Source organism: Lutra lutra, chromosome 1 (genome assembly GCF_902655055.1).
Source record: "Lutra lutra chromosome 1, mLutLut1.2, whole genome shotgun sequence".
Lineage (NCBI taxonomy): Eukaryota > Metazoa > Chordata > Mammalia > Carnivora > Mustelidae > Lutra > Lutra lutra.
Window position 1 is genome coordinate 189317903 of NC_062278.1, and position 27526 is coordinate 189345428.

The 27526-nt window shown below is 44.9% G+C and overlaps 1 protein-coding gene across 3 annotated transcripts in view; it reads right to left on the bottom strand.

Annotated features, from left to right (window-relative positions):
- SLC25A26 (solute carrier family 25 member 26) overlaps nucleotides 1-27526 on the bottom strand; it is a 133011-nt gene that overhangs the window by 2119 nt on the left and 103366 nt on the right. For all 3 annotated transcript variants that reach the window (XM_047747220.1, XM_047747214.1, XM_047747208.1), the window contains 4 exons: nucleotides 24984-25028; nucleotides 10000-10069; nucleotides 3632-3696; nucleotides 2353-2426 (listed from right to left, as the gene is read on the bottom strand). In XM_047747220.1, the coding sequence (XP_047603176.1) occupies nucleotides 2353-2426; nucleotides 3632-3696; nucleotides 10000-10069; nucleotides 24984-25028 (254 nt within the window). The remainder of the gene's footprint in view (nucleotides 1-2352; nucleotides 2427-3631; nucleotides 3697-9999; nucleotides 10070-24983; nucleotides 25029-27526) is intronic.

The window sequence follows — 27526 nt, forward strand, 5'->3', positions numbered from 1 at the left end:
CAGAGGGGGCTGTGTTCTCCGGACCGCGGAGCACACGAGGGAACAAATGAGCAAACGGAGGGCACAGGGCCCGGCGGGGGTGCGCACAGGCCCCACGGTCCCCCCATGAAGGGCGTGGTCAAGGAACACAAAGCCAGTTGAGGAACAGGACAAGGAGGAAAGCGCAATGCAGGAGGCGCAGGCTTCCCCATCTGCTTCCCGGCTGCTGGGCTGAAAGGGCGTGTGGCGGTTCTGTTTTGGGGAAACCAGTTGGCTTGAGAGCACATATCCCAAGTAGGTGCCAGAACGTGGTCTTCCCCCGTGAGAACCAACATGCAGAGACCGCAGCGTCCCCACTCGCCCCCGAGAGGCCAGCACCGTTTCCCTGCAGGGTGGGAAGTTGCAAGTGCGAGGCCACGGAACACTCCAGAGACGCACAAGGGGGCTCCAACGCGGCGGAAGGGCCCGTGGGGGCTGTGTGAGAACCAGACAGAGGAGGCAGGCCAGGGCGCCCAGGAACGGTTTTACAACAGCGGCCCATGTTTGCAGAGACTGTTTTGTTTTGTTTTGTTTGCGTTGAGTTACAATTGTGTTGTCAAATTATTTGGTGTCTCTTAGCCCCCTGTTAGTAGGAAGCTAGTGGAAACTAACATTTCTCAATGACCGGTGTGGCCGCTTGGATACTCTGAGGACCACACTGTGCATACTCGGGACAGCCCAGACTCGAGATGATAAGCCAAATTCCCAGTCACCTTTTCAGGGCTGACAGTGTGGACAGAGGAGCCCTGGGCATGTTTAGGTCGCCTGTCCTCTGCCTCTAACTCTGGTGTCGCCCAGTTACACCACACCGAGCACACAGCACAGTGGGGACCGGGGAGGATTTGGTCTTGATCCTGTCCTCACAGGAATTCCTTCTCCACAAGCTCTCGGAGGCCAGGCCCATCCTGCTGTACCCGCATCCGGCCGTCATCTCAAGCAAGGCCGATGCACTGCAGCCCACACCGACCCCACAGAGCTAAATCAAGAGTGGCGGTCTGACCGGTGCTTGCCATAAAACCCAATAGGAGCCGCAATGAAACAAAGAGGGCCGTAAAATTCAGCATTTTGACTTGATTATCATCTAAAAAGGCTACTACACGAAACATCTCTGTGCAGCTCAAAACTATCTGAAACACTGAGAATCTTTTACCTGCTACTAAAAAGTGGCTTTAGAGCCTCTTTCTCTCACACCATTTCATTGTTCAGGTGAAATTTGTGTCAAAACCAATGTGTCTGAGGCACAAGCAAGCAGACTCTCACTTACGCGGTATTGACTATAAGTGGCCCAGGGGCGCCCGCTCTGCCACTCCCTGCCTCACTCATGCTCAAGCGCTCCTTCCCGTTACACCCACTTCTTGTCTTGAAATCCTTAAGCCCATCATCAGCGGGCATCAGTCCAACAGAGCTGGCCCATTCAACAAAACCACCCACCGGGACCCACTTTTCAATTGATCTACCAGTTGGAAATTCCAGAGAATGGGGCCATTCTCCCGCGAAAACCTCACCTGGGTCCTCACCAAGAGGCCTCAAGTTGCCCAGCTATCTAGTGGCCAAAAGAAAGACCTGTCAAATGCACACAACCCACCAGTCAGTCATCGCCACAGCCCCCGGGGAGAGGTGGTGGCACTGCCTCGCACAGCTGTCCCCACCAGCCACACCCTGCCACGACACTACCCCCATCGCCACCCTCCAGGAGGCAACCATGGCTCTGCTCTCCCAGGAGGACCCCTGCTAGGTCCTTCCAAAGCGCACACTGTTGTGTCGCGACCCATCCAGACCCCAACATGGAGACGTGTACAGATGGTAAAAGCAACATGAAAGCACGTTCGCCAAGGAGGCATTTTCGGACATGGTGTTTGGAGTCTGGGGCACAGAGCACAGTAGAGAGCGGGTTTCAAGTGAGGTGCCACACACAGGGGTGTGGCGAAAGTAACTGCTACTGATCATAGTGAGAAGTCTCCCCAACGACAAGTGCTTTCCTCTAAATGTCACCCTCGCTCGCTTGCATTCCTGCATTCCGTAACTGGAATCCTGTTTGCTCAGAGCTGCTGCCCGGAACGTGGGGGGCGAGGGGGGGGCGATGGTGGGCAGGCACATGGGTGTCCTCCAACATCCAGACGGACAAGGCTGGTGATCACATGGCTAGACGTTGCATCAACTTGGCCGTGCCCTAGCATCTCACACGGGCAATGTCAAATATGTTGGTGCAATGTAAATAAAGAGACCCAACCAGGACGATTGGAAGAAAGGAAAGGGTTTCATCCCGTTGAGGTTAAGGCAGGAAGAGCCCATGGAGAGGCGGAAGGGGGGTTTCACCTTCCTGCATGTGCTTACCCTGACAGCCCATGCGTCCGCCAGACCCCGTGCAGCGCAGACAGTACGTTCCCACTAGCGGTGCTGGAACCAGCCTGTGTGACAGACAACAGACGAAGCCATTATCTTATGAAATTCCCCAGCTGATCCTCAGGGGGCGGCTCCCAACAGCCCTCTGCTCGGACAGTTGGAAACAGAGTGGGAGCTTCTCCGGAATCAGGACTCCTGGATCTGGATCACACCAGACCAGAAGAAGCCCTTCCGTTCCCACCCACAGGTGAGCCCTGACGGACAGGAAGCTGCTCTCCTAGGTTCTCGCATCAAACTGGACGCAGAGCTCGCCTCGGTAATTCACCAACTGCTGTCTCACGGGACAAAGACTGAAAGCAGAGTGACCGCATGGAGAAGACCAGGCACTGATCAGTCTATGCGGTCCAAACTTGCCGAAGTAGCTAACAGACACGTTTAATAAAGAGCACTATGATCCATTTAACACAGGAGCGGTTCTCTCGGGTTTGGCCTTGTCCACCCACGTAACAGAATCCCGCACTCACTGTCCCACTTTTCCCTAAGGGTAGGACGTTTTCTTCTCTATGGTTGTGCCCCAGATGTTATGCACATGGCATTCCATGACATCTTGGTCTAGCTTTTTCCATAACAATTTCTTTTTTTTTTAATTTTTTATTTTTTTTTAAAGACTTTATTTATTGATTTGACAGAGAGAGATCACAAGTAGACAGGCAGGCAGAGAGAGAGAGAGGGAAGCAGGCTCCCTGCCGAGCAGAGAGCCCGATGCGGGACTCGATCCCAGGACCCTGAGATCATGACCTGAGCCGAAGGCAGCGGCTTAACCCACTGAGCCACCCAGGCGCCCCACAATTTTTCTTTTTAATGAAAAATGTTTTTAAACTGTGACAACTGTCCTGATGGACCCAGTGAAGGCCAAACGCGGTGTGAGTTCGGCACCTCTAGCCCACCTGCTGCACAGCAGGAAACGAGGCAACTCTGAGCCTCATGTCTGTGGGCCGTGAACATAGAGCAACCTGGAACATGGCATCACGGCCGAGGCCCTCCAGCAGCCCTGCTGGCTTATGCGAGGCCAGTGAGCATGATTTCGGGAAGGCGGGGTGCCGCACAGATGCCGCTCACGGGGACAACGGCGGGCACCCCTCACCAACGGCCATGTCCAGCCGGGCGCAGCAGGCTCACATCGCAGTTGTGTGCTCGCAATACGCACGAGCCCTGGGGGGAGCACGGACAAGCTGTGTCCGCGTGATCTAAGTGTTAGATTAACACTTACCTTGGCCAACATGATTCTTGTTTTTGCCACATCCAGAGGCGTGGTGACCGCAGCTGCAAATCCACCTGCGCATAGAAGACAACCCGACAGGTAAAGGAGGGATTGTTTACGGTATTACACAGTCTTTTATTTTCTCATTCCTCCTAAGTCTACTGAGATCACTCCCTTATCATTACATCCACTGGCCTGACTCGAGAGGGCGGGCGCACACGTGCGAAACCCACATGCCCCGTGGCTCTCATAGTGATGGTGAAAGAGAGGACAGGATAATGCTTTACACACTCAAGCGGGGAAAAAGGCCCCATAATTTATCTTGCTCAACAGACCTGTGTGTGTGCACGTGGTTGTGCGTCTGTGTTCAGACACACACTGTCCGTAGGAGAGGCTCGCTGCTTCCAGTGACTCTCAGAGGCCCATGGCTTCCGGGGACACTGTTTTTGACCCAGACTCCAAAATGCTGCTCTTTTTTCTGGTCTGAGATAAAATGGGCAAACAGAAATATGCATACTGCTGCAGGGACTTTCAGTATTAACAGCTCAATTCTTTTAAAAGGGCAAAGTTTTCTGTCTTTGCAGGCTTCAGAGAACAGGCCAGGCCAAATAATGACATTTCTAGGCCCCCCTCTGCATCCTGATTCCACAGGCACTTTGCCCACAGCTTCCTTCCCACCTTCTCTTCCACGGAATACCATGACTGCCAAACTGATATTTAGAAAATCCACACATTGTAATATCCATACCTACGGACAGAGGAATTCGAGACTTTTTTTTTAAATAGAAACCACAGTATATGTTGTCGACATTTTATTTAGTGTTATACAAAGATGTATTTTAAACCCTAAGAGGCCCTGAGGAGATAGAAATAATAAACCCGAAAGGGCTTTCTCAAGACTTAGCTTCCGTGAGCTGGGCTGCAGTTTCACAGGGGGCTAAACACAACACTTGTACGAAGGATGCTCCAGAAATAGCACGTCTCCCCCTGAAGTCTGTGGTGTGTGAAGGTCATCTGCTCTCTGCCAACTATCTTTCTAAACATGTTGCTGAAATAAGATCCTCACGCTGAACTCTGGCAGCAGGCATGAGTGACTTTTTGAAAGATGTACCCATTTAACGCTTTTATGCCCCATTTCTGGTGACTCACAAAGGACACACCCCTTAGGGCTACAGATTATCAATGACATGAGCCCCATTTGCTTTAGCCATTTTTGTCCTAAGAACATGTGAAACATTTTCCTCCAGATTCAGAAGCTGCCTGAAATTTAGGTACTTACTCAACTTCAGGCAATGAATCTGTACTATCCCACCCCAAACTCCCCACCCCAAATCTGACAGTGTTTGGCTTTGTGTCCTTCACTAGGTGCAAGGGTTTGCAGGGCCCAGCCCAGAAGAACTCTGGAAGAGTCAGAAAGATCAAGCCTTAAATCCCATGCTTAAATACAGTACTTCTTCTCTAGGTAAAGCACCCTACGAGACACGTACTTCTGTAACGGCTACCCTATGCAACCGGCGGGGGAAACTGAGCCTCAGTGAGGTTACAGAACTCACAGACGGTTTTAGCGCAGAGCTGAGACGTGAACTTCCCTGACTCCAGACCATGAGCGCATGGTCATTGAGGCCTCAGGTTTCTTCATCTGTAAAAAGCAGGGAAGAGTATGACACAGGCACTAAGTAAGTCTGTGCCAAGTGTCTAGGGTAGTACCTGGCTCTTTCCTGCAAGGGCAGAGATAAAGTGTGATTTTCCTTCATGGCTCTAGCCCAGTGCACATAGCAGACACTCAAAAATGCTTGCCAGGAGCCCGGAACAAGCATCTGTAGTTTTTACAAACCCGAGGTTTTAACTCGTCCTCTAAAAGAGAGGAGAAAGGGGAAGCTCAGAGTGGATATTTGGGCTTACTCTGTAGCCGGCAGGGGGACTGCAGCAGGCACCGTGGTATCTTCTGTGCTTACGGCACACGAGACTTACGGCATCTTGTGTGCGTGGGATTACTCCACATGGCAGACAACTTGCTCAGGGCCACACAGTATGGAGCTGCCACTCAATGTCACGAGCATCTTAGCTCTAAAAGTAGTGCTCCTTGACCACATAACTGGTATGTGATAAGACATACAATGTGCCTGATTGTTAAAACTCAGAAGTGCATACACCATTATCCTATTTGAAAATGTTCATAAGCTGGGGGTCTTGGTGGCTCAGTTGGTTAAGCGTCTACTTTCTGCTCAGGTCATGATCTCAGAATCCTGGGATCAAGTGGGGAGCCTGCTTCTGCCTCTCCCTCTGCCCCTCCCCCCAACTTCTCTCTCTCAAATAAAAACCTTTAAGAAAAAAAGAAAAGAAAATGCTCATAAACTTTCCTAAACCAACTCTGAAGACTTACAAGTTGGTGAAGACATCACTGGTCTCCTGACTACTCAGGCTTTCCTCACTTACCTATGTTGAAAAGTATGTGTCTTCTCGTAAACATGGGTACGGTGCACCCGACATGACTTGGTCCCTAGCTATAGTGCACCTGTCCCTTACTGTGGCTGCCTGCCAATGTGATCTTATAGACTGCCGCTTCATATGGGTAATACGAAGAAAATCCAAGACAAAAACAAATACACTTAAAGAGGTCCCAATTTTACTATGACGGTAGCTGCATTTTATGAAAGTTATCAATAAATCAATTTTAATGTCTTCACATGTCAAGAACTGCTTTACTACCCAGCCCTCGCCGTGCTTTTCCCCTCGCCGTGCTTTTCCCCTCGCCGTGCTTTTTATGAGGCTGCAAAGGGGGCCTATGAAGATCATGTAATATGGGTGACAGTGGGGAGGGGGCTGGGGACCTGCGCTTTTGGTTAAAATGCAGTGATTTTCTGCATTTTACTTAAGGAAACTGTAAACTGCTGGTAATAAATACGAGGAACAAGCTAACATATTAGACAGGATATAATTATTCGGTGCAACTGTAGGCTGCCTATGTGCTTGCATGGCGTCACAACTGAAGCAATTTTCTACAGGTTCCACAGACGGAGGCTCTCACAGAATGTCAGGCCAACTGCTTTCAGAGACCAGGTTCAGGGGAAACTGGGAGCTTACAATAAAATGACATATCACATGTCCTTAGGGAACAAATGCGGGTTCGTGACCACCCCAAACAAAGGGGCCACCTTCCTCCAACAAGTCTGGAGCTGTCGCACCCCAGCATGCGCCTCGGGGGTGTCATCTCCAAACCAGCGGACAGACACACGGGGCTACAACAACAGGGTTTTTGTGTGTGTTTCAAGGTTGTGCCAGGCCTTCTCATTTGCTACCCAGATAAATCCGTCACCCTATTCTGAAATTTTTTTCTCTCCTTTTTATAAAAAAAAAAAAAAAAAAAAAAAACACCAAAAACTCATTTTTTGAGTGTAAGAGCGCATGTGCCCAAGCGCAGGGGATGGTGGGGAGCAGGAGAGGGAGAAAATCTTTAAGCAGACTCCCCACAGAGCACGGAGCCCGATGAGGGGCTCTATCTCATGACTCATGAGATCATGACCTGAGTTGAAACCAAGAGTCGCATGTTTAACCGACCGAGCCACCCAGGCGCCCCATATTCTGGAATTTCAAGCCATGAAAATTATCTCTTTTTCTGTCCCTCCCACTCTTTCAGTCCTGCTCCCTCTTAGAAAATGTAAGCAGCTGTTAATTATGAGAAACTGACCAAAGAACACTAGAATATTCTGCACATATCACTATAGTAGCAAATGTCATAATTACTTAGGTTGAATTGTAGATTTATATTTAAAAATTAACTTGTAGTGAGAAAGTTGGCAAAGTCATCCCCCCCCCCCGCCCGCCTTGTTTAACCTCTGACCAGAAGCCAAGGGAATTTCTGAGCATGACGAGCCATCAACACCTCCAATCTCAGGGGACATTTTTGGATATTTGTGCCAAGTAGTTTATAAAACAAGCATGGGCACAGAAAAGTGCCAAAGATAGCACAGAAAATGGTTCATCCATGATGATTTAACTATTTTAAAACTGGAAAAGTGCACAAGGATGAACAATCTGATTTCTGATAGGAGGGCGAGTCTCATCACTGCCTTTGTGGCTAAGTGAGGCTGGAGAAGCTGGGCGGTGGGGGGAGGCCCTGACGTTCTAGGAGGGCGGCCGGGGGCAGGAGCCGTTCCTCCACGGGGTGGAAGGCGCAGCGGCACCACAGACTCCCACCGGCTACCACTTTTTCACAAGTTGGGGATATTTTTAAATGATATTTTAAAGGTTTTAGAATAGTTTTAAATCAACATAGGTTTTCAAATCGTAATTGTATGCCTCACGATCAACCTACCAACTGAAATTTTAAAACGAAAGGGATATAAACAAAAATATACTTGTTTTCTCGCTTGCTAAGTACATGTGGATCTACATGCAATGGATTTTCGCAGACGCTGACAAACTGCTTCACTGACCAGAACCTCAACTGAAGAAATACGGTAGTGCGCACGGAGGCGTTTCTAACTCTCCATGCTACCGGAGGTCATTACGTACGGACACTCTATCAATAGGTTACTCTCTCAGTGAAACTGTGAATAGGAATCAGTGCGATGACAGCTTTTCGTTTTCTGGTTGTTGCTACTGCAGCAGAAATCATACCTCTCATCGGGCAGTTCGGTGTCACGGGGTACAAGGACTAATACACACCCCACCCCACTGATGCCCGCAGTGGTCCCCGCTCTGGCAGGGAGGGGCGCGTCTATGTTACAGGTAAGGAAACCAGTGCTCAGGAAGGACCCCAAGTCTCATTCCTTAGCTGGGGGCACAGCTGAGACGGGACAACTCTGTGAGTCCAGCAGGTGGGCCCCCGCCGGGTCCATGGCTCTGGGCCAGCCCCTGACTGCACCACCCTGCGGCTTCCAGCAGTCCCTGGAGCAAGCGCGCGTCGGCTGCACACCCCGGACCAGCCCCAGGGAGCCTACCGCACGGTGGATCGCGGGTGGAAGTCTCTCTTTCCCTGCTTCTAATCTAAGTGCTTATTACAAAGCATTATTCAGAAAAAGACACTGTAGCGAATGCACATTTCCTTCATAGAAACAATGCTTGTAAGCAAATCTTTGAATTAGCTACACTTCAGCAAGGGACCAGAGAATACATACTTCTTGCTTCATTCCCAGGGAAGTTTTATGGTATTGGTAAATTTACAAAGTGCCCTTCCTTATCCAGGGTGACTAAATTTCCATAATGCTCACTTTGTCCCCTGGAGAGAGTAAAAAAAAAAAAAAAAAGAATCACACATTTCTCTTAAGGACTAGGGAGTAAAGACTCTTGACCTCTGGAAAGTGAATCAAGACCACCTACTCGCTGAACACAGCTAATGACGAAGTGTCATATGGAAACAATTACTCATCATAATCAGTCTGAGCTGGCTTCATGTCTAGAGGCAAGATCCTTCTTGATTATCAATTCTACAAGTCGAATGGGTCCAACCAACTATTAATAAAGAATCCTATAAAATACATGTTTTCTGTTCTCCTCATTACTACAGCCAATAAAACCAATCCAACAACCATGAGACAAACTGGAAAAGAATTATTTTCTAATAAAGTTGACATCCTAAAACTACCTATTTACTGGTGGCTACACATCGAAATTAGCAGTTTATGGTTTCTGGCAAATCTCCACTTCAATTTATTTCAACTATAATTCTAACTTACCTTTATTTGCAACTGCAAAATGCACTTCTCTCTTTGACTGCTAAAACTAGCACTTACCTAATTTTTTAAAGCACCTGAGTTCTTTTTACAACCTCACTGGAAACTGCACACGACTTAGTGATGAGTAACACAGTATTGCATATTGTCACTTTGCTCTTGGTTTAATGTCTAGAAAATGCCCAGATGCTTCAATCTCCACCTTTCCTCCCCAGACCCTGTTGAGCCGTCGGTAAGTCTGCTGAGCAGCCTCGCTCTCCTGACAGCAGTTAATCGGCGGCGCTGTCAAACACGTCACACAAACTGTGAATCATTGCCTTCTGCAAAAATCACTGAAACCCCCAAAGCAGGGCTCCAGGCAGACAGCTGCACAGTGAGCCCCGCACCCACGGCAGGTCTCTGCCCACAGAGGGCTTTACAAATCATCTTTAAGATAATCCAAGCGCCTGAGTGAAGGCTTTAATAAAGATAAAAAGAAAAAGAAAAATTTGTCAAAAACAAATTGGTTGTCTTTCAAACAGACACCTTTTAAGCATTCAGGGTTTTTTTCCCCCTAAGACACACTCTCGTCTCAAACAACTAGTGGAACTCTCCTCATCTAAACAATCTGGAATTTCTAAAGAATGTTGTTTTTGCATAGTTAATATTTTCACATTTTTCTCCCCCCTTTGGTCTTTCCCAGTATAATATAATCCTTTGCACCTGCAAAAGCTCCACAGACTGCTGACTGCCAACAATCCACCACACGATCCTGCCTCCAGGACCACAGGGCCTGCATTTAAGGGGAAAGAAAAATACAAGTTATTAAATATTTGAATTTATCGGAACCTCCTGTGGGTTAGCTCTGGGGATGGGAACTTAAGTGAGAAGCTATTTTGGTGACATTCCTCACTGATGACATAAGTGACTTTCCCAAGGACTTGACTGCATTCTAAAATAAGTCAAAGAAACAAGGGTGACAGCTATAGTCAAGGGCTCAAAGGAAACAATTTTCAGGAAATACGTAGGATATATACACACTTGTGCCTATGTGTACAAATCAAGATACAACTCTAAGACAATGTAACATTTTAAATATTTCCCATATGTTTCTGAATATATAAGTAACGCAATTCACGAGTTAGTCCAAAGCAGTGTCGGCCACATTCCTCAGTTCTTTTTTTTTTTTTTTTTTTAGTATTTACCCATATTACACGTTTGAAAGATGCTGATTCTGTTACATAAGTCTGGGTTTAAAATTTGTCAAAACACTTTTTTGCCCTGTTCACGACATAAGTTGAGGATTATACAAATCGATCCCCATCAAGTTGCAAACTGGGCAAAAAGACAGCAGAGACATGGTGCCTTGCTCACCAAGAGCGGATGAACCAGCAGAAGACAAGACACAGTGGCACCAGATGGTGAACCAGGCTCTGAGTCAGGCAGTGTCTAGCCTCTGAACGCGCTATAATACCCAATCCTCACAACAACCCTAAAAGTTGGGCCCTGTTATTACCCACCGTTTACCCAGGCTTTCTAACAGCAGAGCTCGCCCTCCAGTTTTTTTGGTTTTATTTTATTAAGGTGTAAGTATGTGTCCAACTATGTCCAATGAACTACACATATTTAAAGTACGCAGCTTGCTAAATCTGGACACGTGCCCATGAAATCATGGCCATAATTAACACAGTGAACCCATCCATCAGCCCAAGCATCCTTCTCTGTCCTTTCTCTTTCCTGCCCTTCCTCGTCACACCCTAACTCATCTGATCTGTCGCTCGAGTTTGATTTTTCCAGAATTTTATGTAAGGCAAGTGGACATTATTTTTTTAAACCTGGGTTCTTTCCTTCAGAATTCTCGTAAGATTCCATGTCGCCATCTACACTGATACTTCATCCCTGTTTAACGGTTAAGCAGTACTCCATTATACAGAGAGATCATCATGTGTTTAGGTCTCTGCCTATTGAAGTGCATTTGGGAATTTCTCCAGTTGCTGGCTATTACCAAAAAAGCTATTACGACCATCTACATATATGTCTTTATAGGGACAAATGCCTTCATTTTTCTTGGGGAAATCCCTAGGAGTGAAACAGCTGGATCTCATGGTAAGAACATGTTTAACTTGTTAAGAAACTACAAAAGCATTTTCCAAATTGGTTCTACCATTTCACATTCTGACCAGTTCCAGTTTCTCCACATCTTTCCCAACAGTATTATTGGGATTTTAAAATTTTAACCATTCTAACAGGTGTGTAGTAATATGTCACTGCAGGGTTTTTTTTTAAGATTTATTTGACAAACAGAGATCACAAGTAGGCAGAGAGGCAGGCAGAGAGAGAGGGGGAAGCAGGCTCCCTGCTGAACAGAGAGCCCGATGCAGGGCTCCATCCCAGGACCCCGGAATCATGGCCTGAGATGAAGGCAGAGGCTTCAACCCACTGAGCCACCCAGGAGCCCTGATGTCACTGAGGTTTTAATTCATGTTTTCTTAAAGACTGATGTTGACCTTCTTTTAATGTACATTTATGCCATCCCTGTATCTTCTTCCTTTTTTTTTTTAAATTAGGGTTCACACCCAGAGTGGAGCCCAATGCGGGCCTTGAACTCACAATGTGGGCCTTGACCCTGAGGGTCAAGACCTGAGCTGAGATCAAGAGTCAGATGCTTAACCAACCAGGTGCTGCTCCCTAGATCACCTTTAGTGAAGTGTCCGTTCAAATGTTTTGAACATTTTTTTGAATTTTCTTCAGTTACTGAGTTTGAGAGTTGTTTATATATTCTGAATACAAGTCATTTGCAAATATTTTCTCCTAGACCATGCCTTCTCATTCTCTTAACAGTGTCTATAAAAGGATAGAAATATTTTATTTTGATGAAGTTCAAATTATTTACGGATCTCACTTTGGTGACTCATCTAAGAAATCTTTGTCTAACTCAGGCCTTAATGCACCCGTGTTTTCTTCTAGAAATGTTTGGTTTTTAGGTTTTACATTTAGATCTACCACTCATTTTGAGACTGTCCGTCCCACATTTTATAACTTGGCTCCTTTGTCATAAATTAATGAACTGTATTAACTTCTAAACTCTCCTTTCTGTTCCACTGATCTATGTGTCTGCTTTAATGCCAATACCCTATTGTTTTAACTACTACAGCTTTGTAATTTAGTCTGAAATCAGAGAACTTTTTTTTAAGTCCAACACCTAACTAAGCAAATCAGACATATAACAATGCGTGTTCTCTGAGGTCTCCCAACACCTCCTTCCACCTAACTGATGAGAATGATTACTCAAAAAGTATATTTATTAAATTCACTAGACTAAGAGTGCAGCTGCCAAATGGATTTTTGTGAACAACTCAGGAATGGAGAGATGATAAAAAAATTACACACAGCCTTCCGAAGACAGTCTTGCCATGAGTGTCATACTACTGGTATCCTTTCAGTGAATGCTTAAATGTTTGCAAACATCTCTGTGCTTTTGCAGAAAGCATCATTGTCTGTGTAGCTTATACGAGCACTGGTGACAGCATAAGAAACCAAACAGGAGACCATCATCTTTTTACTTTTGAGATGGAAAAATGTATATTCTATCGGGCTATACAGCCAGTTCTATAACACCATTACTCACTTCAGTGACTTTTTAGAAAAGGAATGTGAAGCCTCCACTGGACTTTCAGTAATCACTGAAGGCCATCTTCCGTTAATCTATGGATATCTTTGAGCGCTCCGAAGAGCGGAGGTTCACTTGAAACAGACTTAAATACTAATGATTAGGCTGAGTTTATAAGCAATAATAGAGAACTACTAACATGTCAATTACATGTCACACAGGAGGGGGTAAAATCAAAGATATTATGCAATTCATCAATTCAACATTTACTGAGTACCTACTGGGTATCAGGCACTTTTCTCTTTTCTTTTTTTTTTTTAAGGTTTAAGTAGACTTTATTGTTACAGGAGGGCCCTACTGAGCAGGGCCTCATAAACCGATATACGTGGTCCCAGGATGTCACCATCGAGAAATGGAAAGGTCACGATTGAGGAAGAGGTCACTGTAACTGAAGGACATGATCCGGCCAAGAATAAAGCAGACATGATCAGGAGAGGCCACGGGTGGTCAGGTCACAGGGTGAAGGACAGGACTGCCCCCTTCACTCCCGCTTCTTGTAGCTCTCCAGATGCGACAGGACCCAACCCATTGGCAGGAGGCAACACAGGAAGCAGGCGGTGAGCCCAACAGCGACATCCATGGTCCCGAGCTCCTCCCATGGCGGCTTGGAATGCATCTGGGCACACTGCACTGGGAGCCTCCGGGTGAGACCCGTCAGGCCCCTCAGCAGCTGCATGGAATGACCGCAGGCGCTTTTTTCAAGGGGAAAAAGAACTGCCGTCCCTAGGTCTAGTATTTGACAGGGATACAGAGTGGGCAGAAGAGGGTGTAACAGAGGGAGGGGAGGTGATGGAGAAGGTTTCACGTAAGTGCCTGCTCTAATCTAGGAGGGAAAAAAATTGGTGGGGGGGGCACCTAATCAAAATGCTCGGACAGCCGAAGACACAGTTTAAAAACAGAATCTCCATAGACAAGCGTAACTTTCCACTATCAACCTGGCCAGAATAATTTCGTCTAAAAATATATAAAGAGATCATTTCATATTTGAAAAGAAATCTCTAGAGCCAAAAGGTTTGGAATCAAGTCAGAAACTTCAGGAGCAAACACAGCATCAGAGAACGTAACAGCAAGCACAATAAACACTTCTCTACAACCTACGTGGATTCTACGCACTAAACACTGCGCACACATTAACTCAAGCAACCCCATCTACAATCTTCTGAGCTACGTGACGTTTTACCTTCATTTTATAGTCGGGAGGTTAAGGCTCAGAGAAGTTAAGCAACTTGTTGAGTTGTAACAGGCAGGCAGCAGAACTGAAACGTGTCTGAGACAACGTGGTACGAAGTATACACACTTGAGGACTTGGATCTATGTTTATAGTTGTGGCATAGCAAAGAGAGCAGCATTTGTAAGACACTTTACTTCCACATACATACCAGAAGTTCTTCTGGAATGATAGTAAGATATCCAAGTGAACGAACAAACTGGGTCACTGCCCCAAAACCACCTGCAAAGCAAAGTTTTGAACCAAAAAAATGGACAGAACGAAGACTTTAGTTAAGCTTTCCCTTCTGCCAGACCATGGCTCTAGTAATATCAGCAAGTGGCTAAGAGGCTAAACGGGTTCCTCCTACAGAACTAGTTTTCATAACGGCAGGTGGCTTTCCCTACCTGACAATCAGCGATCATTTACATACACAGGCTAATGGTAGTTATAACGGCAGCTGGATTGAAAGCAATCTGAGATGTGTCAAAAGCACGAACTTTGTGTGGGTTATATGTTGTGTGCCTAAGCTGTGGTTCGTTGAGATATTAAGATACCTGCCTTCTTGATGAGTCAGGTGGTGAAGATATTAAGAATTTGTAAGAAAGGGGTGCCGGGGTGGCTCAGTCGGTTACAAGTCTTTCTGTAGCTCAGGTCATGATCTCAGGGTCCTGGGACTGAACCCCACGTCAGGCTTCCCTGCTCAGCAGGAGTCTGCTTCTCCCTTTTCCTTTGCCCCTCCCCAAGCCTGGACACACACTCTCTCTCACTTTCTTGCTCTCAAATATATAAAATCTTTAAGAATTTGTAAGAAGGGGGGCATCTGGGTGGCCTGGTTGTTAAGCATCTGCTTCGGCTCAGGTCATGATCCTGGGGTCCTGGGATTGAGTTCTACATCGGGCTCCCTGCTCAGTGGGGAGCCTGCTTCTCCCTCTCCAGCTCCCCCTGCTTGTCTTCCCTCTCTCTGACTCTATCAGAAAAATAAATAAAATCTTTAAAAAAAAAAAAGAATTTGTAAGGAAGTCTTTAATAAATGTGCTGACAGTTAAAGGGAAAGAAATTTCATTTATTATTTTTTAATGATTTATTTACTTAGGAGAGAGAGACAAGAGCATGGCAGGAGGGGGAGAGGGGGAGAGAGAATCTCAAGCAGGCTCCAAACTGAGTGCAGAGCCTAACGTGGGGCTGGATCTCACGATCCTGAGGTCACGACCCCAGCCAAAACCTAGAGTAGGACGCTCAAGTGACTGAACCATCCAGGCACCCCTCATTTATGATTCTTGATCAAAAGCAAGATGGGCTCAAATGTTAAGTTGCTTAGTAATATTTAGGATTTATAGATAAAAAGTATTATTTTGGGGGTAATATGGCTAAATTTTACTAGAGGAATTTTTATTCTGATTGGGCATTCTTTGAGCTTTCTGGATCTGTGGTTGGATGCCTTTTATTAGCTTTGGGTAGGGACAAAAAGTCCCATTTTGTTAACATATCTAAATGTATCACTAACAGTTAAAATAAAACAAATTACTGCAACTCATGCTCATGATATAGATTGGGAGTCAACAAAAAAAGTTATGCTTATTTTTAATTATTCTGCCTGCAAAGGCATATTTGGCTGGCTATATTTAAGTACAGAACAACTGTTTTAAAAGATTTTTATGGTTAAAATGAAAGAATTGAAGAACTGCACCGATAAGCCCCATTTATCTGGGAACAAATCCCCTGGCAAGCCTCTAGACCTAACACCACCAGAAAAATATAAATCACAATGAGTCACTGCTTTCATTAACTTTCAAAAGTTGTCTCACCTCAGCCCTAATTCTCTAGGATAGGGAGCTCACCACCTTCATCTCCAGAATCCCAGAGGGCCATGCACAATTCTTCATACAAAGAAGGTGGGCAAGGATTTGGTACCTCGCTGAGGACCTACAATGGTAAGCAGTGTCTGATAACTGCACTGCGTGTAAGGAACAGGGGAGGATGAGAACTGGGCAAACATAACCCCAAATTTTTGTTCTTGGCTCAGCAGAAAACAATTTAAACCAGGAATGGCAAGTAGGTTGCACCTCTGTAACTCAAAGTGAGGTAGACAGGCTTTCTGGCAAGCTGTGCTAAGTGGTTCCAAGGTTCTGTTTAGGTTCAGCTGGATGGAGGGCTCCGATCAACTGAGGACGTCTGCTGAGACAGAGTGGCTGGAGCAGTGGCCACGCCAGCCCAGGGCAGCGTCAACCCAGACAGACTAAACAAGCACCAAAAATGCTCACAAATAACCAGAAAGCAAGTCTAAAAAAAAAACAAAAACAAAAACAAAAACAAAAACAAAGCTAACTCCTTTTTTCCCATTTTTCAGAGGAGGTTACTTGTGAATCTAGAGATGGGTCCTTTGAAGTCAAATACTGCCAAAGTTTTCTATCTGGAAAGGAACTGGAATCATTATAGGCATTTTTTGAAGAGCTTCTGAATATATATCTATGTCTGATAATTTGATTACACTAAAGTCTGGCCAACTCCCCTCTTTTCTCACACTGTCTCAGCCAAAAAAAGTCAATATGACTCATCACAGTCATCTTCTATCTGATCCTATTTATCTCACAAACTTGCCTAAGTAGGAGATAAATGTAGTAAAGTCAAGAAAATAAAAGAAGGGACGCCTGGGTGGCTCAGTGGGTTAAGCCTCTGCCTTCGGCTCAGGTCATGATCTCAGGGTCCTGGGATCGAGCCCCGCATCGAGCTCTCTGCTCAGCAGGGAGCCTGCTTCTCCCTCTCTGCCTGCCTCTCTGCCTACTTGTGATCTCTCTCTGTTTCAAATAAATAAATAAAATCTTTAAAAAAGAGAGAGAGAGAGAGAGAGAGAGAGAAAGAAAGAAAGAAAGAAAGAAAGAAAATAAAAGAGTAATCCTGGTATGCTTTTTATTGTTTTTGACAGAGGGTCCTGACCCCCTCCCCTTTAAGCCATGGCACTGGTGAGGCAGGGTTAAACCTGACCTTCAGTAACGGAACCTGCATGGAATGTGCTGGGCCTTGTCATCACTGCGGCTTCTCAACTGCAGGTACCGAGGATGATGGGCACCCGAGTGCGCAAGCTGAACGAGGGTTGGGGGAGGAACCCAGAGTTCCAGAAGCCACACCCTTTCTGCCACCCTCGCAGGGCCCTGGCTATAGAGGACGCTTGTCCTCCTTAAGTTTTCCATGATGTCTCCTTACGAGGTTTTCCATGATGTCACTACCTGCCTTGGACAAACTACACAAAACAAGAACTTTCTAAACATTTTGCTTAAGATTGAATCCCACTTAAAAGGAGAAGGAATTTTTTATTTTCCCAACTCCCCTAGTATGGAATCTCTCTCCCTCTACCTCAGTAACCTTAGAAACAAGAAAATGTCACTGATTACTTTACAAATTGAATCAAATAACACTGTAACATTCTAATTTTTCTTTTTGCACAAAGTGTCCCGTATCTTCCATGATGCAAATTAAGAACTCAAATGCTCTTGTAGTTTTGAACTGTTCAAAGATGTCTGTTTCATTGTGTGACTTTACTAAAATCCTTAGCAAAAGTCCTTATCATCTTAGACTCCAACTCGACTAGTGGCCTGGACAGAAAAGAATTACTTTGCTCTTATTTTCAGGTGTTTTCTTCCCTTAAATATGCGTTAATATTTAATTTAGGGTACAAGCTTAGTGCAGCAAAAATCACATACATACGCACTTTCCCGCTTCTCATTCCCTTCTCCATCTTCAGGATGCCTTTCTTAGGAATCTCTGTTCTGATCAAACATGTCTGTGCAGACACCAGAAATCAAATGGTGTACACAGAGACAATGAGCACTGAGCCGCCACTACACTATTACACAGACTGCTGAAAAGCATGGGAGAATTTTGTTGTGGGTAGGGGTGGTGATGGACATTTTAACTATTATCAAATTAAGAATCAAGAACAATAAGCAAGTTACTTACTCTTCAACTTGAATAAAAACTGCTTTATACTTTTTAAAATATTTGCTTAAAAATACAGAGTACACATGAAAAATCTAAGTCAGTGCTTTATACATTGTACTATGACTGAAAGAATAATCCGCTGGCCTCTGATTTCTAACACGAAGCTATGATTTCATCTTAAAAAATCATCAGCATGGTGTCATTGTTTTACATAACCAAGATGATTTTTTTCATTTTGCTTCAACAGCTGCATCTGAACTCAAAGCCCGCATTTCTCCTGGTTACTGCTGTGCAACTATTTAGAACTGCCGGCATTCTTTTTTTTTTTTTTTTTTTAAGATTTTATTTATTTATTTGTCAGAGAGAGCGAGGGAGAGAGAGCGAGCACAGGCAGACAGAATGGCAGGCAGAGGCAGAGGGAGAAGCAGGTTCCCCGACGAGCAAGGAGCCCGATGCGGGACTCGATCCCAGGACGCTGGGATCATGACCTGAGCCGAAGGCAGCTGCTTAACCAATTGAGCCACCCAGGCGTCCCTAGAACTGCCGGCATTCTTAACAATCCGCTAAGGTGCACTACACGCTTCTGTTTGATATTCAGATGATACAAAAACTGTAACACTCTTACAGGGAATTTTATCGTTTCCTTCCAAAATATGCCTACTGCCTCCCTAAAGTTCAGTAAGAGTCACCCTGCATGTTATAGCTGTGAACATCCTTCTAAAAGAAATTATAAATCACAGAGTTAACGTATACGGTTATCCAACTTTGCACTGCACTTGAAAAAGAACGCATGCTAACCTTCAAACAGTTAGTGAATTGTTACAAACACCTGCTGGGTAAAAGACCTGTAAAACATATAAACATGAATATGAGTAATCAGAAGACAAAGTTGCTCCCCGCAATGAGCAAGGAGCTGCAAGAAATGAAACACAGACATGTGGGAAAATGTGGTCTGGCCGCACTCAACACCACGGGCTCCCCGTGCTCACCCTCGGTGGGTCACAGAGCTGACTCCCGGAGCGAACACTGCGCAATCCCTGCCCAACGACAGAGCCACGGACGCTGAGAGAGCCGGTCTTAGAAATACAACAGCCAGTGTTTTTAAGCTTTACGCTAACAAGTTAAGGAATCAACACAACTTGCAGAAATGCCTAAATAAGCAGATCCGACGTAACATGACCTCAACTTTTTACCAGCCGTTGAGCTCACGAAACTGCAAACACGTTACTGAAGACATCACGTGTTATGTGCACGGCTACATGTAAAATGGCTCAGCGCATCAACTCAGCATTCAGACTGCCTGGGTTCAAACCCTGGCTGTCCCCTCTAGTATTTAAAACACCTGTGGCCTTGGGCAAGATGCTCGAACTCTTCCTCAGTTTCCACACCTACAAAATGCAGACAGTAACAGCACCTGTCTCAGAACCATCCTGAAGATGAAGAGGAGATAATCCGTGGGAAGCGGTCAGCATGGCACCCAGTATCCCGTAACTCTGAGCAGTTCAGTCCTATGGTTGCTTTTATTACTAGAGTTACGATCACTAACAATGTTATATGGTGAAAGGGTGCTGGACAGGAAGCCAAGACTTGGACGACCAGATGAAAGACAACCTCTCCGAACCCCCTCTTTGTTTAGTGGGGGTGACCACGGGGCCTCCCACCCTGGGTTGTGCATGATGTGGATGAGATGGCTGGCAGACGGTATCTGCTCAGCACCAACGGGGGTCTTTTCTAAGGCTTTAGGTGATACAAGGGCATAACTAAAGACACTGTTACAATGCCAGGGAGGGAATAAACAGGTGCTATAATTACTCAGGAGGAACGGGGAGAAGAGACCTTCGAAGAGGGGTGGAAAGGGCATGTCCCTCTGCAGTGACACGTGGTCTAAGGCCTTGGGAAGGAGGAGGTGGCCATGAGATAGAATGAAAGCTAACAAGAAAAGGCATTTTCAGGGCGCCTGGGTGGCTCAGTGGGTTGAGCCTCTGCCTTCGGCTCAGGCCATGATCTCGGGGTCCTGGGATCGAGCCCCGCATCGGGCTCTCTGCTCAGCAGGGAGCCTGCTTCCTCCTCTCTCTCTGCCTGCCTCTCTGCCTGCTTGTGATCTCTCTCTGTCATATAAATAAATAAAATCTTTAAAAAAAAATAAAAAAATAAAAATAAAAATAAAAAATTAAAAAAAAAAAGAAAAGGCATTTTCATCACTCCTCTTCACCTCTCTATCCCCAGACCCTAGAAAATGCCTGGCACGCAGCAGGCACATGACTGAGTAGTGTTCAGTGTGACAGTGTTAGAGGGAATGAATCCCGAGTATTCCTGGCAGAGAGCACAACCGACGTGAGGGTCCTGGTTAGGCAAGCACCACCCTCATGTGTCCGCAGAGAACCGAAGGGAGGCAGCAGGGCTGTGCGAGGAGGCGGTATAGGCTGGAGTGCATTGGGAGTGCGGTAAGGGATAAGATGGGTAAGGGAGAGGGGACCAGGGGACAGAGGACTGTATCAGCCATAGTTTAAATGCTAGGTCTTTTTCTTCTTTCAAACAGATGCCACCAAAGGGTTTTGCAGACAGTGGTACCATCTGATTTATTTCATTAAAGAGCACTCTGGCTGCTGTCAAGAGAGGACATTCTAGGGAAGAAAGAATGGAAGCAGGGAGACCTTCTGAGGAGCCAAAGCCAATGTACCAGCTGACGCAGGAGGTGTGTCAGAGGCTTCAACGCCAGCAGCGGACTTGCATACAGGCTGGGTCGTGTTGAGGGGTAAAGGAGAACCATGGAGTAACCGTAGCTTTCTACTTTAGCGAGCAACAGATACCTGCGCTAGTTACGGAGACGGCAACCACAAGGAAGGAATGGGCTGGGGAGAAGGAGAATAAAAGCCAAGAGTTCTGTCCAAACTGGATGGCCTGAGACACCCTGAGCAAGAATGTCAACTAGGAAGCTGGTTGCACGAGGCTGTGACTTGGAGGAGGTGGTCTGTGACAGAGCCATAAACGTGCAAGTCACCTGCAGGAAGACAGTATCCAAAGCCAAGGGGACAAGATGAAATAATAACTGATAGGTCTTTGTCGGGTAATAACCATGTAATCGATCATGTTTCTCTTCTGGTTGGGCTGCCAGAAAGTTCCAAACACAACATAAATTTCAGGGGGAAATTATCGTCTTATTAGAGATTCTGGATATGATAATCTACCCCCTTTTACTTTTCTTTTTCTTTATGGTGTCTAGTCTTCTTTCGTGCAAACTCTCGGTCTACGTACTGTGAGATAGGAGAACCAGAAGAAATGAGGCAGTACAATGACGTTACTGGGGGAGTCAGGGAGACTGGCTCCCACATTACCTTGAGAAGTCTCCAATTACAGACCCAAGACCTTAACATTATCTGGCACTCTGTGCCTCTCTCAACGACTCCAAGCTCCTCAAAAGCATGAACCCTCTTACTCGTCCTTGCATTGCTATGAAGGGACCAATGTCCAGCTCAAGAGTACGCAGGCACTACATGGGGTGTTCCCAACATCTGTCACAGATCTGTAAATGCAGGGGGGGCTGAGGCCTTGCTCCAGTCCTCAAAAGCTGAGGTCTAAATTGTTTTAAAGATAGCATAGTGTGCGATTAAACACCAATAAGCAATGCACACAAATGTGAGGTAAGATAGGGTAAAGCTTCGGGGCCTGGATTGGAAGACTTCATGGAAGGAAAAAAAAAAAAACAAAAACCCAAAACTGCACTGGCTTTGGAAGATGCACAGTGTTTGCACATGTGGAAGCACACTTCAGAAATCAGCCAAGGAACAGAGGCAGTGAGGAGCCCATTCTGGCTGGAGGGAAAGAATTTTGAAAAAGTATGGGGAGGGGGAAGGGAGCTGGAAAAAACAGTGAAGGACACAGTGTGGACATGCCCCTTCAGGAAGTTATACATTTCCGAGATCTTCAAAGAGATGTTTACGGAAGAGCACACAAATTCAATGGGTAGAATGGATAGGAAAGTAGAGAAACTGTCAGGATTTAGTCTAGGCTCACGTTAATAAGAATCTGATAAAAAGGAGGCTACAGGTTCCAAAAAGTCAGAGTCCACCAAAACTTGGTGAGTGATGTGATATGTATAGAGAGAAAGAGATCATGAGATGATTATTCAGGACTTGAGACCCACCAAGTCAGACTGTAGTGTGATTAACAGAGACAGTGGCCGCAGGAGGAAGCAATTTCAGAAAAAGAGAATACCTTTAACGGAAGGCAGAGTAAGTTTCAGAGGATAGCGGCCATTCTGTGTCCAGGCTCCCCCTTCCCCTTGCAGCATAATGTGTACACAACCTGCTCAGGTTTTTTTGGAGAAAAATCATCTTTAGTAGCATTCTCACATACACATTAACAGAGTTCTTCCACATGCTACAATCTCTCTGTGGTTGCAAAAGCCAACTTGAATGGATAAAATCATAAACATAAAAATAAAAGAGGTGGCCACAATGGTCTACTTCTACAAAGCACCGTGAGTTCACATTTAGATGTTTAAACAAAAAACCACTATGTGAGAAGATGCTCAGCCTTGCTGAGCCGTAAGAGAGCTGCAAATTAAGACCACAGTGAGATACTGGAACACAATTATTAGAACGGCTAATGACGTTTCTTTAATGACATAACAAACGATGACGTGGCGGGAGAGCACCTGGAACACACTGCTGCAGAAGGGGACGGCCACTTCAGAAAACAGCCCGACAGCTAAACTTACTAACTTGCTAATTAAACTTACACTTTTCCTATGACCTCACTCCCAGGTACCTACCCAAGAGAAACAAACACACGTCCCCATACAAATACCTATATGCAAATTTATAGCAGCTTTATTCATAATCATAAAAAACTGGAAACTCAAACGTGTATCAAGTAGTAAAGGGCTAAATTAAGTGTAGTACCTCAGTATAATGGGATACTACTCGGTGACAAAAAGGAACAAACTACTGGTGCAGGCAAAAGTATGAATGAATCTCATAAGCATATTAAGTGGAATAAGCCAGGCACAAAATGCTACATGGCATACAATTCTATTTACATGATATTCTGGAAAAGAGAAAACTGTAAATAGTCTGTATTTTGGTAATGGTGGTGGTCAAAACTCATAAAAATGTACATTCACAAAGGGTGAATGTTCCTATACCAAAATTACCCAATACACCTGACTTAAAAACAAAAAACAAAAAACTACAGCATGCTGCTGCCACTGTTTCTTTTAATCACACTAAACTAATCTGACCTGGTGGGTTTCAAGTCTTGAATGATCAAAAAACAAAAAACTACAGCATTTTAGCATGCTCAAAGCCAACTGTTAAAATGTAATATTATTATTTATGATTGTTTTGAAAAGTTCTAGATATTTCTTAACTAGCTAGAATGCTACAAATGTCCTTAATGCTGAAAAGAAGCAAACCCCATGCTTTTTCCCTCTTCGGGCCTCAAAACATTCCTATGCAAAGATAGAGCGTAAAGATGTTAGCGAGTGTGCAGAAGCTGCGTGAATGCTGGTTATTGAGACGCTAATAAAGCAAGTCTTGTTTGCTGGACAGCTGTTGGCTCCATTGTTCTTTGGTCACACACAGAAAAGGAAAAGGAAAGCTGTTATGCTCATGGAATGTGACCTTCTCATTGGAGAGCTGTTACATCATGCTCAGAAACACTGCCCAAGACATCCATCTTCACCATGTACCACCAAGAAAATGGTGAAAACAAAAACAATGAAAGACCCAAGAAGCTATATGTAAAGTCTATTGATAAAATAAGCTGTGCTACTTAATACTTAAAATCAGATCAGTTGTGAGACATATTGGTTGATATAGAATATTCCAGAGTTTCTTTTTTATGAGTAATGTTTTGTCTCATCTTATTATCCTTAGCATATAAACTCCTAGTGCAAATATTTTTTTTAACTTTTCACAAGACATTTTGTATGACCAGGCTTTGATTACTAATTTCATACAATTATGAAAGTAATTACCTTTGTATTATCAAATGCCTACCTAGGCACTTTGCCATTTTGCAGTTTGGTCATTTATAAACCATTTCCACTCGGACAGGGTTTTCAGCTCTTCTGACCAGTATGCACAGCGACACACACATGTTACATCACAACCCAGTACTGAGATGCATGTGCACATGTGTGAGCAACGCTGAGGTTTTACAAAAGAAGACTTATCCTGACCACGTAAGATGTTCTCTATTATTTCCATTCGTACTGGTCTTTAAAATGCTGTAAAATAACCACACAATCCATATCATGGCCCGCCCTTTTCAAAACCATTGCCGCAGAAGATTTTAAAAACATTTCATCATGTTTTAAACACAGGCTTTTAAAAATTAATCATCTGTTTTGAAACAAACGAGTGACCTTCCCTGAGGCTGACTCACAGTCATCACACTCTGTTCCCCCTGGGGAATCCCACGCTTGGCTGGCGTGAGCAACAGACATGGAAGGGGCGGTCGGGAGCCAGCCACTACAGGTGGGTGGAGGAGCCCTCGGCAAGTGCAGGCCTACAAACACTGGGGGGCCTTGCTTTCTTTCCATTCGCACACGTTGCTATTCCTTAACCTCTATACACGCGCGCGCACACAGAATGAAATACAATTCAACCAGGAAGAAAAAGAGTTGCAGGAGAGAAGAAAGTACGTTTTTCCTTAACATCTGTGGACTTCAGTCATGCCTGCTGTGTTCGTTTCCAGTACCCTGGGTATCAGAACAAGTTTAAAAGACTGAACTGGCATGTAAATCACAAGCAGAAAGTATTTTTAACTATCAAGAGTTTTGAGTTTTTAAACTGTTAGTCAATATTATATTCTGCTAATCCACACTGAAAATGGTGGGCATTTATAATAATCAGAGAGACATTTTACATGAAGACTGAAACTTACTTTTAAGGACTCCCACAAGGGAAACTGGACCAATGAGAAAGGAATCTGAAAAGAAAAGAAAAAAAAATCAAATAAATTAGGTAGGAAAGATCAGTTTGCCTACGACTACTATCATGAACCTATAATTACTATTCAGAAACCTTAGTTCATTTTGACTTTATGTATGTAATAAAGCTAACATTAAATTTATAGGTACAGTAGACATAGTTTTCAAAAAAAAAAGTTAAGCGGCAACTGCCTGTAGACTTCTATGAACTCTCTGAGCCCAAGAGACATAAAATGATGGTGCAAATCCCTTTTGAAACAAAAAGAGAAGCACGATACAGAGATCTGGCTACCAAAATGACAAAATAAATATTTCCTATCATAAGCAATAAAGACTTTAAAGACCTGACATTTTTCTGCTGAAGAGCTAGAGCTGTCTACTCCTTAGGAGGCCAAGTGTTAGAGTCTGAAACAGAAACAGGGAGAAGGAGGGAGACGAAGGGGGAGAGGGAAGTAGAAGGATCAGGGTGAGGGAGGAGGAGACAGTGGAGGGAGTGGAAGAGGGAGAGAAGGAGCAGAAGGGAAGGAAGAAGAGAAGGGAGAGCAGAGGAGTGAAAAGGGAGAAAAGGGGCAGAGAGGGAGAGAAGGACAGAGAGAAGGAGAGGGAAAGGGAAGGAGTAGGGGAGGGGAGCAGTAGAACAGTAAGGAAGACTTAGAAAGGGGAGGCACGGGGAGGGATGGAGCAGGCAGGAAAGAAAAAGGAGGAGACACTTAGAAGAGGAGGCTGAGAAAGCGGCACAGAGGTACAGAAGAGCCAGTGCAGCGTGGGTAAGGAGTGCAAGAGCACAAGCGGGCCAGTGGGGTCCCCAGGGTAAGCTGGGAGAGGAGTGGCAAAGGGGATGAATGCTAAGGACCCTGAGCACACCGGGCAGAGTATCTGCAGGCAGCTGGTTAACAGAAGAGCGAGAACTACCAAACCCTTCTCATGCATCGGGCCCTGTGCTAATGAGCACTTCCGGAGCTTTATTCCATGCCTCTCCAGCGCCCTGTAGGACAGTTAGGTATGATCACTATCCCCACATTACAGATGGAAGACAAGGTGCGGGGACAGGGTGTAAAAGACACCCTATGAAGCCTGGACAACCTGACTCCAGGGCCTGTCTACTACTCTACCGAGAAGACATCTAAGTTCATTTATCTGAACATAAATTCACCCCCAGTAGACTCTATTTGCTTCCTAGGACATCTTCTAAAATTTGAAGACAGAACCGCAACCGCACCTCCCTATTTCCCAAGACAAAATACCCGAACTCCACTCAATACCACCCACTTGCCTCTGTGATATCCAGTCCCTGGCCAAAAGGGCCGTGCGAGTCATGCTGCTCTGAGCAGGCCCCGGCCCCGCCCCTGTTCTCTGTGTTCAGCTCAGCTGCCAGGGAAAGTAAAACCCGGACTCTGAATGTTATCGACGTGCATACGGTGTGTGAGTGCTTGAAGCGTGTGTGCGCTAGAGACCACGATTTGGAAGGCATTAATGGACATTCACACGAACCAAGGGCATTAAATTACTTCTGAAGCATCTATACTGAATCACAAATTAGAAGTCTAGCACCATCTGTCTTAGTCTGCTGGAGCGAATGATGGTCCTGAGCTTGAGAGGGGACACAGAAAAAAAAAATCTGTCTTCCCTTCAGGTAGGAAATGGTAGTAAGAGAAAAAAAATCAATGGCAATAGTCTAGTCTAGGCTGACAAAGTAGAATCTCAGAGAAGTCTACGGTTTGCTGTCTTCACAGTAGGCAGCACCCCACCCTACATGCAAAATTCCACAAGAGGAGTGAAATTTAGTGTTTTTGTCACCAAAATGTGAAAGCTTCTGACAGAAAGTCCATTCTGAAACTAAAGTTCAATTAAATTAACTATATATACCCCCCAAACTGACAGTATAATAGTTTTCTAAAAGGTTTTCAAAATTTCAAAAAAAAAAAAATATATATATATAGTATATAATAACACATCCAAGAGGACTAACAGGTACTAGGATTATAGATGACTTTGATTTTCTTTGTACTCTCCCCTCCTGGATGTAAATTCATCACATTTTAACAAGAATGTAAATATTTCATATTTATAAGATGAAAAAAGGCCTTATACCTTATTGTAATGGTCCGTGGTAGCTTTCCTTACTTCGTGATTAAAATAACCAGGGGTGCCTGAGTGGCTCAGTTGGTTAAGCATCCGACTCTTGGTTTCAGCTCTGGTCACGATTTCAGGGTCCTGGGATCTAGCCCCACATCAGGGTCCTCACTCAGCAGGGAGTCTACTTGAGATTTCTCTCTCTCTCTCTCTCCCTCTGCCCCACCGCACCCACCCCTGGTGGCATGCACTCTCTCTCTGTCTCAAATAAATAAATCTTTAAATATAAATAAATATAAATATAAATAACCTGTGAAATGTTATCTGCACTTTTTTAGTACTTAATAATATTGGATTTTGAATCCCGTAGACGAACATTTTTGCCAATTTTGCCCATTTTCCTCTATGAAAAGCTATTCATAAA